Here is a 16,609-nt window from a genome sequence, read left to right as displayed (position 1 = left end):
CCCCGTACCCGCACCTCCCAAATCTTCCCTTCCTCTGAGCTGTCCTTGTCATAATCCAGCTGAGTCCCTTCCAGATCCATGTCTTGCCACTGGCCGCCCCTCATGGGCTCCAGCCTACTAAGCCCTGCCTTCTCCCTGCAGGTGCGCAACAATTCACCCAAGTCAACACTCTCCCTTCTCCTCTCATCCAGCTTCACTTCAGGGTCCTGATCAACACTGACGGACCTCCGCCTCTGTCCCCCGGCGGCCGTTTCAACCCTTCGGGGTGGGGCTGGCGGGGACCTACCAACCCGCCTCCGTAGGACTCTACTGACCGGTCCCTCGTGGGAGCGCGACCGCCCTCATAAAGCAGAGCCGTCCCATCCTCTCGGCGGATTGGAGCGGCATGCTGCTCTCCCGAGCACCTCGCCACGCGTTCCTGTTGAAAAAAAGGGGTGGAGTCCAGCATGCCGGGGTTAAAAAGCCCCCACATCCCCCCAGAGCCACCGCGTCCCCCCACAACCCCTGGGCACCCCCGCCACGTGGTCCCGCCACCCCCAATGCCTCGCCTTGCCACCCTGTCCCCCCAATCGCCCCCCTCCTTCTCCCCTTTGCTCCACACCAACGACTCCAACTCCCGCTGCACCGACCACCCTCGCCCCCGTTCCCCCGACGCCCCGCACCACCACTCTGCCCCCGACACCTCCCCTTTCACCCCCGGCCGCCCCTACCCCCCCCACGGGCCTGGACCCCGTAGAGTGCCCGTCCTGAGCCCCACGCTTCGCCAGCCCCGCCCCCCCCCCCTGGCCCCCCGTATCCCCCGTGCCCAGAACCGCGCTCGCTGCTACCTGCCCCCACCCCGGGGCACCGCGGCCTGCCCGCCCCCAACACGCCCACCTCCCCCTTGTGCACCCCCCGAAACCACCCCCACCCCATCCGCCCCCACCCCACATCCCCCTCGGGGTCCGAGGTGCTAATTAATGAAGGGGATGCCCCCCGTCGCTCTCCTGAGCGGGGGCATCCTCCCCCACTGGCTCTACCACCTGTAGCTGCACACCCTTTTTTGGGCTCTGCCCCCCTGCCGAGCACCACCCCGTCCCTCCCGCAACGCCTCTCCCGCCGGAGCTACCCCACGAGGTGACCCCCATCCTCTTCGACAAACTGTGATGGTGACCTCGGGGCCGCGCCACGCCTCCCCCCTGCCCACTCACCCCACCTCACCTCACATTCTTTGCAATTGGTACCACGCCCCAGCCTTTTCTATCCTTCATCTCAGAGAGTGACAGGAACAGAAAGTTCTGCCTGACCCACCCCTAATCACTCAGCAGTTAAAAGGAGGCAGTTGATTGGCCGAGAGTGGGACAAAGGAGTCAATACTATGGTGTCAACAAGGGTCGTTCTGGGGAATCGATGTCCACATCTACCACTTATGTTTATTCATGATCCACTGCAGGGAGTTTTCCAATTAAGCTTAGTCAGCCACCAAGGAGCTTTAAAAGCCACTCCCGCCAATAAGGATAGCCAATAAAGAGAGCTCAGAACTTGTGAAGTGTGATCAAAATCCTGGGCCCCTCTTATCAATGGAGCTGCTGCAGTTTGAAAAGCTATCAAGCCTTTTTACAGTCCAAGATACAAAGGGGCATATTTACATGGGCTTAACGCCACTTTTTGCGACGTTCCTGTGGCGTTAAGTCCTTTGGCTTATTTACAAGGTGGCGTTAAGCCACTTAATGTGTCTTAACGCCATCTTGTAAATAAGGCCCCCTTTCACGCAACAGTTAGCCTGAAAGGGGTGGGCATTGCGGAGGCCGTTCCGCCGCAATACCCATTGAATTTGACGCTGCCCCTTATTTACAAGGGTGGCGTAAATAGGAGGCAGTGTCAAAATTAACAACAGGGAAAACCTGGTCTTAACCTGGTGAAACGAGGAGAAATTATGAATTTCTCCTCGTTTTCGCTGTTTCTGTGTGTGCTGCGTTGTGCAGCACACATAGAAACAGCAAATTGCGTCAAATGATTGTTTATGTGCAGGGGTATCCTTTCCTGCACTTAAACAATCATTTAAAAAATAACAGTTTGCAACTTCTATGTGTGCTGCACAATGCAGCACAAATAGAAGTTACAAATCTCCATTAGTGATTGTTTATGTGCAGGAAGGGACACAATAATTTCCTCATCGCAGGCACCCTTGCACTATAGTGCAAGGGTGCCTGCGTTGACTCTAGGTAGCTGAGTTTAGCACCAGCGCTAGGGAAAATGCAGGGATTTGCTGTACCATTGGAAATACAGCGTAACCCTGAATTTTCAGAATGGCGGAGTATGGCGTTAGCAATTTTGCTTAGCGCCATTCCCTTGCAATTATGCCCCCTCAGCCTCTCCAACCAAAGCAGCTACCGTCAAGATCCGATTAGAGAGAATTACACCACTAAGAATGCGATGAAGAATTTGCAGCTATATAGAGGCTGAGCAAAGAGAGGCATCCTTCGGGTTCTAGAAAATCAAAGGATAACTCCTCCCACTCTTAACCCCTTCGATGCTCATGACGGAACGGTTCCGTCATGAGCTACGGTTGAGCTGTGCTCATGACGGAACCGTTCCGTCATGACCACGCCCGTTTCTATTACCCCCCAGCACCGGAGGGGGAAACGCGGTCGCATGGAAGAGGTTAAAGACAGGTCCTGTTACCCAATGAGCAGTGAGGCAGCAGGGTCGACAATTTGTTTCTGACTTAAGAAGACTATGTTTTACAATGAATTGAATGAGTTGTGCATGAATGTTTGTGCTAGTGGGCATAGGGTGTCTATAGGTCGTAATGTCTTGGTGGGATTCGCCTGCCCAAACCAGCCTGGACCTGTTCTAACCAAGTGCTTTAATGTTGCATTGTCCTATAAGTGTTCAGTTCACAATGATACTTTGTCTCAGTTTCTTATCCTAGTGCCTGTATCATGTTGATACATTTCTGGACCTGGTCTCAGGTACACATCTTGGATTTTGCAGTAGACTTTTTGTGTCACCAGTAACATGTCTTCTTTGCCTCCTTTTTTGTGCCAATAATGCACTGACCTTCCGCTCTTCGTTTCTTTCTAGGTTTGGCGTATGCTCTTCTTGCTGGCGTGCCTCCGGTTTTTGGCCTCTACACCTCCTTCTTTCCTGTTTTGGTCTATACTTTTTTCGCGACATCCAGGCATGTCTCTGTAGGTAAGTCCGCTTCTAGCTGCGTTGAAAACGAATGCGCCCTGGCTGTTTTGATGGCACCTCTTCTGGTCTGGCAGAGAAATTTGATTAGGGTCCCAGTTTTATGGTGTATATTTATATATTTTTTGACATTCCTATCTGTACTTATCCATATTTATTTTTCCTAATTTTATTGAAATGTATCTATATATGTTTTACCTCACTGTATCAGTATGTATCCATATTTATTTTTCCTCACTTTATTGGCATTGATTCATATTTATTTTTTGAGCAGTGTAAAAATGAAATGATAACTATTACATTTGCACGTGCATTTCAAGGCGCTGGGGGGGGGGGGATGAGTGCTGCTACTGCTCGAAGAGCCAAGTCTTGAGGAGCCTTCTAAAGGTGAGCAGGTCTTGGGTCTGTCGTAGATGGGTGGGAAGGGTGTTCCAGGTCTTGGCGGCGGGGAAAGAAAAGGATCTGCCGCCGGAGGTTGTTCATTGGATCCGCGGCTCGGTGGCAAGGGCGAGGTTGGCGGAGCGGAGCTGGCGGGCGGGGGTGTAGAAGTTGAGTCTGTTGTTCAGGTAGGCTGGTCCGGTGTTGTGGAGAGCTTTGTGTGCGTGGGTGAGGAGTTTGAATGTGATCCTCTTGTTGACGGGGAGCCAGTGCAGGTCTCTGAGGTGGGAGGTGATGTGGCTGTGGCGGGGAGCATTGAGGATCAGTCGGGCTGAGGCGTTCTGGATGCGTTGTAGTTGTCGCTGGTGTTTCCTGCGTAGAGTGTGTTGCTGTAGTCCAGCCTGCTGCTGACGAGGGCTTGGGTCACTGTTTTCTTTGTTTCGATTGGGATCCACTTGTATATCCTGCGAAGCATGCGAAGGGTGTTGTAGCAGGAGGAGGAGATGGCATTGACCTGTTTCAACATGGAGAGGGAGGAGTCTAGGACAAACCCTAGGTTGCGTGCGTGGTCTGTGGTAGTTGGAGCTACTCCTAGTGTTGTCGGCCACCATGAGTTGTCCCACGCAGAGGGGGTAGTACGTAGGATGAGGACCTCCGTCTTGTCCATATAAAATAAATGAATACACTCACATGAAAATATTTGTGTTGCAGTGCTAGCAGGTGTACACTTCTTCAGCTATTTACATTTTGCTAGAAAAAATAGGGCAGGTTTACCATTCTTTTATGACATACAACGCAGCAAGGCAGCAGGCTGTGCTACGTTGCGTTAAAGAAGAGGGCAGAAAAGCTCCATATTTACAAAGATGTGGAGCATTTCTGCTGTCTCCTTGCACTGGCACGCCGAGTGCTGCCTAGCGCCAATTTAGGCACTATTGGAACATTGTGCAAGGAAAGGGAAAACTTTCCTGCACAAAAACAATACTTAGAAGCATATTCCATCCTTCTATGTATGCTGCAGAATACAGCCCACGTGGAAAGAGGAATTAACAAGGAGAAATAAAGATATGACTTCTCTTATGCCTCTGTCGGGCAGGTGCACCATTTTGGCACAAACCCAGGTTTACACGTCTTTGCAAATCTGGGTTTGATGGAAAATAAATTGGTGGATGCATGGGAAGGCCCATACAGCACCCCTATAACACCTACCCGATGCAAAGTAGTGCAAGGCAGTACAATGCACTGCATTGTTTTACTTTGTATTTAGTAAAGCACACAAAGCCACATAAAGTGGCTGGTTTTTGAGTGGCTTAGTAATTCCCAGTTAAGGAAATTATGTTGCCGTGCGATGACTTGCGTCATGCAAGGACACCACAAGTGCTTAGTAAATCTGCTCTATAATTTTAAACTCTCTATGCTGTCAATATACACAGCTTTTAGCCAGGAAGTCAAACTTCTGCAGCTTATAACCTTTGACTGGAAAATTATCCAGGAATCTCCCCTGCGGCCGCGGCGTCAGCGCCGGTATTGTGTACCTCCCTCGGCAACCCCATGTGCCAGGAGAGGGCCGCCGGAATCCTCTGCAGGCCGCGCTGGAAGTCCCCCGCCTTATAGGCCCCCAGCACTCCGGTGAAGCGGCACATCATCCTACCTCCCTCGGCGGCCCCCGTATGCCAGGAGAGGGCCGCCGCATCAAATGCACCAGGCCGCGCTGGGTTTGAAGCCTCTGTGGCCCGCATCACGTGACGGGGAGCGCCGCCGCGTCATCGGCCGCGCCCCCGCCACAGCCGCGCAGCCATTGGCTGCCTACATCGGGCCTTCTGCCGAGAGCCCCGGCGCCCGGGGAAGGCCCATCTCATCGCGGAGGGGGCCGTGGAGCTTGAGAGCCCCCTCCGATCTGCCCCACACATTGATCCCGCCTCGCCCCCGGCGCCGGTGCTCGAAAGCTGTGCCAGCACTGCGCCGGGTAGTGTGAGGCCCCGGGAGGGCTGGAACCCCTCCCCTCATCTAGAGTCTATGCAAGGGCCCTGAGGGCCGAAGATTACAGGTAACCCCCGGGGAGGAGGGCGGAAGGCCGATGAAGGCCCTGAGTTCGCCCCTCCCCTGGGGAGCATTGAGACTGGGCCCCGTTGGCCCCAATGAGCCTCCACTGACCAAGAGGCCCCAGCTAAACCCACAGATGCCTCAATACCGGTTGACTGTGCATGCCTGAAGTCAGGCTCATACTGAAGTAACTGTGCATGTCTGATTACCTGCTTTTAAGCCTGCTGATGGAGTGGTATAATATTCCCCTGTACTGAATTGCTTGCAGGGGCGGGCTTCAATGAATCCTGATGGGGTTGTGTTATGATACTGCTTGATTTACTCCATTGATATTTCAATGACATGATTACTGGTATTGAACTGTTGATATTTACGAGAGGAAATGTTCATAACTGCTTCTTGAAATGTTAGCCCATGGTTTATGAAAGTACCCCCTTAGCCTGCTGAAGAGTATAATGCAACAGGCTGTGTTATTTGATGTTTTGCTCACCTGATGAGAATGCCTAATGTACCGCTTTAATGAAACACCTTAATGAGATGCTAATGAAATGCTAATGCCCGAATTGCTTTGATCTAAAGCCTATATAAAAGACCTTGATTTTCAATCACAAATACTGGTGTGGTCTCCATTATTGCGGCCACTTATTGTCTCAGTGGATGAGTGTGTTGTGTAGCTGCTCTACACGTAAGCCCCTGGCTGCCTTCCTGCTCGAGCCAAGCTACCCCCCGGAGAACTGGTGGTCCCAGTTCTTACATTTTTGGGGAGCGGTGGGATCCAGGACCTGTAGCTACCCAGCACCCTCCAGTGGGATAGAGTGCGCTGCAATTAATTGGACACCTATTGTGCCTACAAGCTTACTCAATTGCCCACCACTGTCTAGCCTGCAAAGTGTGTAGGGACCTGTGTTGACCCAGCATTGTTGCCTACGTCCTAGTATCTTTCTTCCAAGTTACCTGGGTCCCCACCTGACAAAATGGAGTTCCAGCTGGCTGACCTTGATAGGTACACGGTAGTGCAGTTAAGGGGGTTTTGTCAGGGGTTGGGGGTGCGGGTGGGGCAGAGAGCTGTAAAAGAAGAGCTCCGCACCGCCTTGAGGACATGGGTAAGGGCCCACCCAGGCGAGAGAGAGGATGAGGAACAGGAGGGACAGGTCACACAAGGGGAGGCGGACACTCAAGAAGACCCAGGCCTGCTCAACATTGATATGACTGACAATATGTTGCTAGGAAGATGTTCCGGGGCAGGGAGTAGTGTATCCAGGGGGAGTGTGTCGTCGCAGGAGTACGAGGACAGGAGGGAGGAGAGGCGATTGAAGTGGGAGCTTGCCAAGTTAGAGCACGAGAGAGAGAGAGAAAGGGAGGACAAGAAGCTTGCTTTGGTGTGAGAAAGACTAGCTATGGAGGAAAGGAAATTGGCGCACGAGCTCCAGCTCAAGGAAATGGAGCTGAGAGCATTACAGTTGGGTGCACCAGGAAGTCCGAATAGTGGCAGCGTACCAGAGGCTCAGCAGGAGCCCAGATTCTGGTTACCTAAGGAGGTGATAGCGAGCTACACCAAGGGGGATGACATTGCGAGGTGGTTGGAGGCGTATGAAGTGGCCTTGACTGCCCATGGGGTGCCGAGAAACATTGGGGAGGTGGTTTGTACCGGTATATACCTCCTGACGTCAGGGACACCCTCCTGTATTTGGATAAGGCAGACCAGTTCAGGTATTCCCCCATGAAGGAGGCGCTCATTAAACATTTTGGCCTCAACCCCGAAAGGTATCGCCAGAGGTTCCGTGGCAGCCATAAGCTGTCCACGCAGAATTGGGTGGATTTTTTTGAGTATGCCCGTAAGGCTCTGGATGGTTGGGTACGTGGCAGCGAGGTGCGTGATTATGAGGGCCTGTATAACCTTTTTTTGAGAGAGCACCTCCTGGATAAGTGTTTTTCGGAGCTGCGCCAACATCTGGTGGACCGTAAGCTTACTGATCCCCGTGAGCCTGCGGAGGAGGCGGATACTTGGGTTAGCACCCGGGTGTCACACAAGGGCCCCGGGGGAAATGGCCCGAAAGGCGGACAGGGCGCCCCCCAGAAGAAAGAGGGTGGAGATAAAAGAACGGAGTTCTCACGAGGCCCACAAACTTGACAGTTTGGGAAAGGAGTAGGTACCCCACCTCAGTCCCGTTCCCCAAAACCCACTTACCCTGACCAGAATCAGCAGCCAAAAGTGGTCCGGTGCTATGAGTGCGGAGAGGTCGGACACTATAAGGGAGATGCCCAGTGTCGCAAACGACCCCCAGCCCCCACTGGTGGCAAGAGTCCCGGGGTGGCTAGCGTAGCGCTTGGGATGGAGCTGCCCCTAGATAGGGAAGGGGAGTGGACAAGCCTGACCCTGGTTTCACTTGGGAATAGAGAGATGGTCCCAGTGACGCCCTTACCATCGAATACTGCTAAGTACCAGCAGAGGGTGAAGGTAAATGGGGAGGAGGTGGGCGCTCTGAGGGACACAGGAGCCAGCATGACCACCGTAGTGAGGCGGCTGGTGTCCCCTGAGCAGGTAGTACCTGATGTGTTCCATCCGGCCGTGTTGGCTGACGGCAGTATGAGCTACTATCCCGTGGCTCAAGTTCCCTTTGAGTGGGGAGGAGTGCCAGGCCCGTTGAGAGTTGCGATCAGCCCTGTCCTGCCTGTGGATTGTCTGCTAGGTAATGACCTGAAACATACCGCCTGGAAGGAAGTGGAGTTTAAGGCCCAGACGGAGATGCTGGGGTTACCAGGGTGGACTTGCGTAGTCACGCGGTCCATGACTGCCCAGCAAGAAGCTCAATCCGGATTGGAGCCTGAGGCAACGGCCCAATCCAATGCTGGTCGTGGAGAGGAGAATGTGGTGGAGGACACCCCTCGTGTGATGGATGGGGAGCCCGCGGAGGTACCCCCGGAGTCCGTGGAGGTGGATGTCGTTCCCGTGGGGGACTTGCCGACCCTTGCCGAGTGGCATGTGGAAGGAGGGCCTACCCGGGAGGAATTCTGTCGGTCGCAGAAGGAGTGCCCCACACTTGAAGGCATGCGGCGACAGGCTGAAGCCCAAGCGGTCAACCAAGAGACCGGCGGCTATCACGTGTATTGGGAGGATGGCCTCCTGTACAGTGAGCCAAAGGTTCCGGTTCATGGGTCCTCGAGGGCCTTAGTGGTCCCCCAATGCTACCGGGCCTTTTTATTAGAACTGGCGCATGAGATTCCCTTGGCTGGACACCTGGACCAGGACAAGACCTTTGCGAGGCTAGTCCCGCATTTCTATTGGCCCAGGATGAGGGTTGCCTCTGACACCTACTGCAAGACCTGCAAGACTTGCCAGGCCAGTGGCAAGTCGGGGACCAAAGTGAAGGCCCCCTTGGAACCACTCCCGGTGGTCAGGACCCCTTTCGAGCGGGTCGGAATCGACATCGTTGGGCCATTGGACCCTCCGACCTCTGCGGGACACCGGTTCATCTTGGTGTTAGTGGACCACGCCACTCGGTACCCGGAGGCTATCCCTCTGAGGACCGTTACTGCACCTGTGGTGGCGCGGGCCCTGATGGGGATATTCACGCGAGTGGGATTCCCCAAGGTCGTGGTGTCGGACAGGGGCACAAATTTCATGTCGGCCTACATGCAGGCCATGTGGAAGGAGTGCGGAGTGACCTATCGGTTCTCCACTCCTTACCACCCCCAGACTAACGGGCTCGTAGAGCGCTTCAATAAGACCTTGAAGGGGATGATCCGGAGCCTGCCAGAAGACTTGAGGCGGAAATGGGACCTCCTCCTCCCTTGCTTGCTGTTCTCGTACTGCGAGGTACCCCAGAAGGGAGTCGGGTTCAGCCCCTTCGAACTGCTCTATGGCCATCCCGTTAGGGGACCCCTCAGCCTGGTCAAAGAGGGGTGGGAGAAGACTTCGAAGAAGCTTCCCTGAGACGTTGTCAGCTACATGCTGGCGTTCCGCAGCCAGATGGCCAAGCTGTGGAAGGAAGCCTCAGACAACTTAGAGGCTAGCCAAGCCGTCATGAAGGAGTGGTATGACCGCAACGCTCGGACGGTGGAGTTGGACGCTGGACAGAAGGTGTGGGTCATGGAGCCTGGGGAGCTTAGTGCCCTCCAGGACTGGTGGACTGGTCCGTACGAGATTGTGGAGCGTTGAGGCCAGCCCACCTACGTCGTTGACTTGAAGACCCCCCGTCAGCCCCATCGGGTGCTCCACGTCAACCGCCTGAAGCCTCACCATGAGCGATCGGAGCTTGCTCTCCTCATGGTGACAGATGGGAGCGAGGAGGAGGAGAGTGAGCCTCTTCCTGACCTTCTAGCGGCTCAGGAAAAGGATGGTTCAGTGGAGGGAGTTGTCCTCACCCCATCCATGACCCCAGAACAACAGAGGGACTGCCGCCAGGTATTGGCGCAGCACGCCTCGTTGTTCTCCCTCACGCCTGGAATTACACATCTGTGTACCCATGATGTGGACACAGAGGACAGTCCGCCAGTGAAAACCAAGTCTTACCGGCTGTCCGAGAAAGTGAAGAACAGCATCCAGGGTGAGATGACCAAAATGCTGGAGCTGGGAGTGATCGAACCCTCCAGCAGCCCGTGGGCTAGTGCGGTCGTGCTGGTGCCGAAAGCGGCCCCACCGGGCACCACACCAGAACTTTGGTTCTGTGTGGGCTATCGGGGATTGAACTCTGTCACCAAGACGGATGCTCACCCGATCCCACGGGCAGACGAGCTGATTGACCGGCTGGGAGCAGCCAAGTACCTCAGCACCATCGACTTGACATCAGGGTACTGGCAAATTGCCATGGCCGATGGAGCGAAGGAGAAAACAGCGTTCCCCACCCCCGAGGGCCACTTCCAATTTCGAGTGCTGCCCTTCGGCCTCAAGAATGCTCCGGCCACCTTCCAGCGGTTGGTGAACCAGGTGCTATCTGGCCTGGAGTCCTTCTCAGCGGCGTACCTGGATGACATAGCTGTCTTCAGTAGCACCTGGGAGGACCATCTGCAGCATCTCTGGTCCCAGTTCTTACAGATTATAACACCTAAAAACTTTCAATAGTTTTTTGCAGAATTTTTTTTATTCATACTTGTATTATTAAGAATAATAATGCATAATCATTCCTCATTTCTTTCCTACTATCCTTTGATTTTTTTTAATCATTTTGAAGTTTTTATATAAACATGTTTGAAATGTAATATGTCCATCTTTGACAGTCACATGGTCATCAAAAAGGTTTTGTTTTGAAAATTCACTTGCAGACACATTCCTAGATGTAGTGTCCTAACAATCTCTTTTGAGCTGTTTTCAGGTTGATATATCTTTTGCTTTCATAATGGAAGCTATTTTTTAGAATTTGCTGTGTACTTTGAATATATGTAGTGGGCCTTTGCACGTTATGTCTGTCATGGTCTTTTATTTTCCAACATTTCACTCACTCACACCATCATATCACTCACCTCCCAACTAATTTGTTCACTTATTGATCTAAGGCACCCCGCTTATATACTCACTCATTCACTCATTCATGTCACACACAACTCACTCATTCATTCATTCATTCACTCATCTCAGACCTTCGCTTACTGAAATATCAACAGCTCCTACAGTCAGTGACAGACTCTGCATTCATTAAATTTTGACATCTCCAGTGAAAAATTCCTCCCCTTTATCCCATTTCCTTAAACTCTGGAATAAAAGTAAGCGGCCACGAGTGAGCTACTGATTCAACGGAATGTCCAATAAATCAAGTGTGCAGTTCCAAAAGAAGAATACTAAATAACCCCACTTGGGCTTTGTTCCAGCGCGGCTCCCAAACAACCCTCAAATCTCATCCCACTAAATTCTGGAGCAAACTTATTTTACTCATCGGTAGGGCCCAAAGCACTGCGAGTCACACATCCACACATCACACTGCTCCCAAATCAGTGAAAAAAAAGGCGAGCTGCTGGATAGCAAGGTACCTTATTATCATAGATTCTAACATTTTATACACTGTTTATATACATTTCTATATGACTTTTTCAGCTGAGATAGGGAAAATAAACGTCAAGGTACTCCGCTATTTTGGTCGACGGACCAACTAGTAGAAGTTTGGGATCAAGACCAGCTCAATCACAATATTTTCCATTTAAATTTCAATAAAACTTGTCATGACTTTATTCTAAATAAAAAACAGACTAGAGTTTATATTTTGTAATGTTTATCTAAAATTCATTTACGAAAGAAATTTAGCTTTTCTAAAAGAAATTCAATACATTTATTAAGTACGTTTAAGAAATGAGAAATTCAAAAGCATATTACCAATCTGTCATAGGAAGATGACAGAACTGCAAAGAACAGGTTCCCAAGCTGACTGTCTTTCTAACCTCCTCGATGTCTCCCTCCCGAAATAGATCTCCGCATTCAATTTCTCTGCCGCATCAAAATTTAAAGTCCGATCATTTCAAAGTCTCTCTGCACCAAAAATTATCCAATCCGATAGCATGCCGTGGTGCAATTCATGGAACCAAAAATCGTACCCACACCCTTTCTTACACACGGGCTCTTTTATACCCGTTTCCAATAACTATCTAATACTAAATTGAAACTTTTAGGGTCCGTACTCATTTCTCATTGGTGTATTAAGGGGGTGGTGAAGATCACCTCATGTCCTCCTTGTCCAAACTTGTTTAGATTTTCCCATGTGCAAATTATCCACGTTACCAATTACACTCAATGCATGTATCTTTTATTCACAATATGAAACATCCTCTTTTCCGTTCCCAAGCTCCCAAATGCAAGTGTCTCTTGGCACAACTCCCATGCATAGGTCAAACCGGCCTTGACATCTCTCGCTCCGGGCACAGGCCATGCACTCTTTTTCTGATTTGTTCTTCTCATGTGTAGGGGCCATCTTTATTTCTCTCTCTCCGAGTTACTCTTAGTATTTCAATTGGCCATTTTTAGACTAGGCCGCACGGACCTCAATGGGAACTATTATGAAAACAAACACAATAAATATTAGAAATAGAATTTTAGCCCTTCTGTTTACCTCCCACCATTCTAATTTTCCCTGTTACCTAGCAAAAGCAAATGAATATTGCAAACGAATATGCGTGATTTTACTTACATCTGCTTTTTTTCCACAAATATCAAAAATATGAGCACAAATACACACGTTTATTTCTGTTACATACCAAAATCACAGCTCTATATTAGTATGACTTTCCGATTAATTAGTAATTACATTTTCAGCAGAACAGCAATTAGAATCCTACGTGTAATATTTATTCTATGTGTAGTTTGTTGATTAGTTTTCCATGTTTCACACTTATTAGTAAATGTTCAATTTATGAGAACTTGACTTTGCATGGGGGTACAAAAACTATTTTGTCTTTACCCTGCTCCATCAGCCTCAGGATTTGTCATAGGCCACAGAGCATCCCTTTTAGGATACACTGGCCCTCCCCTACCAAGGTGGCATGGCCGTGCTCCCCACTTTCACTCCGTTTGTTCGGCTCAAGCCCTTTAGCCATCTGATGTGATCCCTACAAAAATCTCTGGGCTGACCTGGACAAAAAACTCCAATTAACTGAGGCTCTACATATTAGTTTTAATATCAGTGAATGTCCATCTTAAGATTGAAAAAAAACCAGTTGAACCCTATGGGGAGTCGTGTTCCCTGAGTTCAATTTAAGGGCAACATGTTTCTGGCCTCTGTGTCCTTACCTGGAATCAGTGGCAACCAAAATGAGCATCTTTCCTTATCTGCCTGATGTGAGACCCCTTTGCAGTATTAATGGTGCTCACCCACAATATGACATTCACAAGTGTGTGCCCTAATTGTGAGTATAATGTACATTCATGGTGGCCCTTATTAGGGCCCTGTTATTACAGATGCTTGTAGTCTGTAAGGGCATATGAAACATAGATAACTGCCATAAGTCACATATATTTTTACTATACAAATAATGACCTTCGGTTTTCAGAGTCTTTTGTGAGTCATTCATAAAAGTGCACCATTCATATCTTCAAGCGTGACCATGCTTTGTTTGATCATATGCACAGCACATATAACACTCCACACATTGTGACTTAAAAGTTTCTTCTAAACTGTTGGGCTAGGATGTTTGGCTTACCCATAACCCCACTTGAATGGGCTCCTTAGGTTTATATGGAGAAAGAAGTTCCCCTATAACAAGGCATCTGGAGGTATTTTATACAAATTAGCATGGAATTTTCCAAGATCTAGCGATCACATTTGCAGAATAGATAAGTTAAAAGATGAGAGTCATATACTTGTCAGCATCAGAACCCCCTCAGTTCATGTACCCGACTCGACGGAATAGGGATTGGGGGGTATTAGATGCATGATTCGTTATCACATGTGCGTGAGATTTAGGGGCATATGTATCATCCGTTTTTTTTAGTTGCAAAAGCTGCGATTCGCAAAAAAACAGCGTTTGCGACTAAAAATTCGAAAAATGCGATGTATGAGTAAAATCGCATCGCAAAATTAAGGAATCGCAAACTTTGCAATTCCTTAATTTTGCATCAGCATTTAAGGAATCGCAAATTGCTATTCCTTAAATGCTATGTATGAAGCACCCATGTTGTGCGATTTCTCATTAAGAAATCGCACATTACCACCAACTTGAAGTTGGTGGTAATTTGCGATTTCCTTCACAAATGCACTTTTTGGAATTTGTAAAGGTGCCATGTGGCGCACATACATGCATGTATGTGCGCCATCTGCGCACACATGTAAATTTCAGGTGTGCATCAGGGTGTCCTTATGACACCCTTGCACCCTTGAAATTATTCTCAATTTGCGATTCTCAATTTGCGAATAGCAAATTGAAAATAACTTCCCATTCATTCCTATGGGCCTCCTGGCCTATAGTAATGAATGGGAAAGTATTCCTTAATTGCGATTCGCAATTTTCAAATCGCAATTAAGGAATATTAAGAAATCGCAAAAAAATGGCTATTTTTTTACATACATCCCTTTTTGCAATTTTCAAATCGAGATTCAAGTCGATAAACCCAATAGACTAGTTGCAGGGGCCAATTTGGGGATGTAATCATCTTATCTGCAGGGGCAGGTAAGATATACCCTCACCTAGAACGTATCCCTTATTGCATTACCCGTATCATTTAATAATCTCTCACCTGTAAATCATGCACTAATCTCAACCTTTACCCCCGCAGGCTCCTTCGCCATGCTCTCCATCATGATTGGCAGTGTGACGGAGTCCTTGGCGCCCAACGACAACTTCATGGTACCTGGGAATGAGACACTTATTGATGTTGTTGCAAGGGACGTCACAAGGGTGAAGGTTATGTGCGCTGTAACATTACTCACCGCCATCTTTCAGGTATGCCCTTTGCGCATGCATGATAGATTGTGTGTGTGTGTGTCTGTGTTATGGTGTGTGTGTAAAGGTGAGTGTGTCTACGAGGTCTTAGGTTGTGTGTGTCTGTTGTGGGCGGTAACACTATATGTGTTAGTAGTACATAATTCGATTTCTTGACCTTCCACCTAACACACTTCATTCATACGATTACAGAAGTGGGATGAAAAATAGCTTTTGAGGAAAAGTGAAGCTAAACTGTGATTTTAATTTAATAAAAATCACCATTTAGTCTTCTGTTAAAAAACCATCCATTTTAAAGAAATCAAAAATCTTGAGGTTTAAGTTTCAGCTTCAAAGAGACCCCCAACTTTTTACGACTTGTCAAATGTAGTCAGTGACATGGCTTCAATGTAGTTGGCAACATATAAGCCATGAATGACCGTCGTTTGTCCATGACCATAAAATGAGGCCAACAGGTTCTAAGCACATGGCTTGGCCTTCAACGAGGTCATCTGCTCTGTATCACATATTCCAAAGCCAAGCAGTCAGATCCTTTGCCCTGTATTGTAGAGGTGACCCCTAGTGGGCTCAGAGCCAGTACAGTGGAAGTCGCCCCTGGTGGTTTCAGATCCAGTACAGTGGAAGTCGCCCCTGGTGGGCTCAGAGCCAGTACCGCGGAAGTGGCCCCTGGTGGGCTCAGAGCCAGTACCGCGGAAGTGGCCCCTGGTGGGCTCACAGCCAGTAAAGTAAAGTAAAGTAAAATATCTTTATTTAATTTTCTTTTTGAAAACTATAAAAGCACAGCAATTACAAACATTTAGGCAGTATATTTCTCCAGTATTAGGGTGTCTTTCATAGATTCACATGCTTGAATATTCCCAGTCGTCGAGGTGGTAGCCCCACGGTAAATAAAATAGCAATAAATCCCAATAAAATATGTATATAAAAACATATCACACAAATTCCAAAACCAGAAATACTTATAAGTACCAGGTTAGCATTAGCGCATAGAAATATATAGGAGAAAAAAAAAACGCCTTTATAACATATCCATGTCATTATGTTAGTCCAAACTACAGCCAATCAGGCGCAAGCACCTCTCTAGAACCTTCTCCTCAGAGGCTCAAGCCCTCAGATTTTTTACCACACGTCGTGTGAAGGGAGTCTCCCTGAGCTCTACTCAGTTTTCAACTTTCTTCTGGATTTCTTCAGTTTTCTAAGATGTTTTCAAGTAAGAAGTCTTTATTTTGTCCATGTTCTTCTTGTGGGAAGTTGAGACTCTACTCAGAGGACCCTCACAAGAAGTGTGTTTACTGCCTCTATCCAGATCATGAGGTAGGAAAATGTAAAATCTGCAGGACATTTTCAACCAAGGACAGAGAAGGACATCTTCTCCTATGGTTGCAGAGGTTGAAGATAAGGATTCACCTCTTTCTGACACAGAAAGCCTTGCGTCAGGTGTGTCCAGAGCTGCTTCAAAGCGTAGTAGTGTTCAGGAGTTGCCATCTCCTTTTCTGAAGAAGAAAAAACTTCCTCTCATGAAGGAGGCTGTTGTGTGTCCACCTCCTCCTACTACGCCTGCGCCCTCGAGATCTGACTCTCCGGCGCCCTCAGCTCCTTCTGCGCATGTTTCCACTCAAAAACATGGTAAATTGTCGACGGGCTCGTCGACGGTCAT

General features: G+C 49.1%; 1 protein-coding gene across 1 annotated transcript in view; it reads left to right on the top strand.

Moving 5' to 3' along the window:
- LOC144783410 (solute carrier family 26 member 6-like) overlaps positions 1-16,609 on the top strand; it is a 156,105-nt gene that overhangs the window by 24,707 nt on the left and 114,789 nt on the right. Inside the window, exons 3-4 of the mRNA XM_078662400.1 lie at positions 3,067-3,177; positions 14,786-14,952. Of these exons, the coding sequence (XP_078518526.1) occupies positions 3,067-3,177; positions 14,786-14,952 (278 nt within the window). The remainder of the gene's footprint in view (positions 1-3,066; positions 3,178-14,785; positions 14,953-16,609) is intronic.

Source organism: Lissotriton helveticus, chromosome 9, assembly GCF_964261635.1.
Source record: "Lissotriton helveticus chromosome 9, aLisHel1.1, whole genome shotgun sequence".
NCBI classification, from domain to species: Eukaryota; Metazoa; Chordata; class Amphibia; order Caudata; family Salamandridae; genus Lissotriton; species Lissotriton helveticus.
This window is presented reverse-complemented; position numbering and strand designations above follow the sequence as displayed.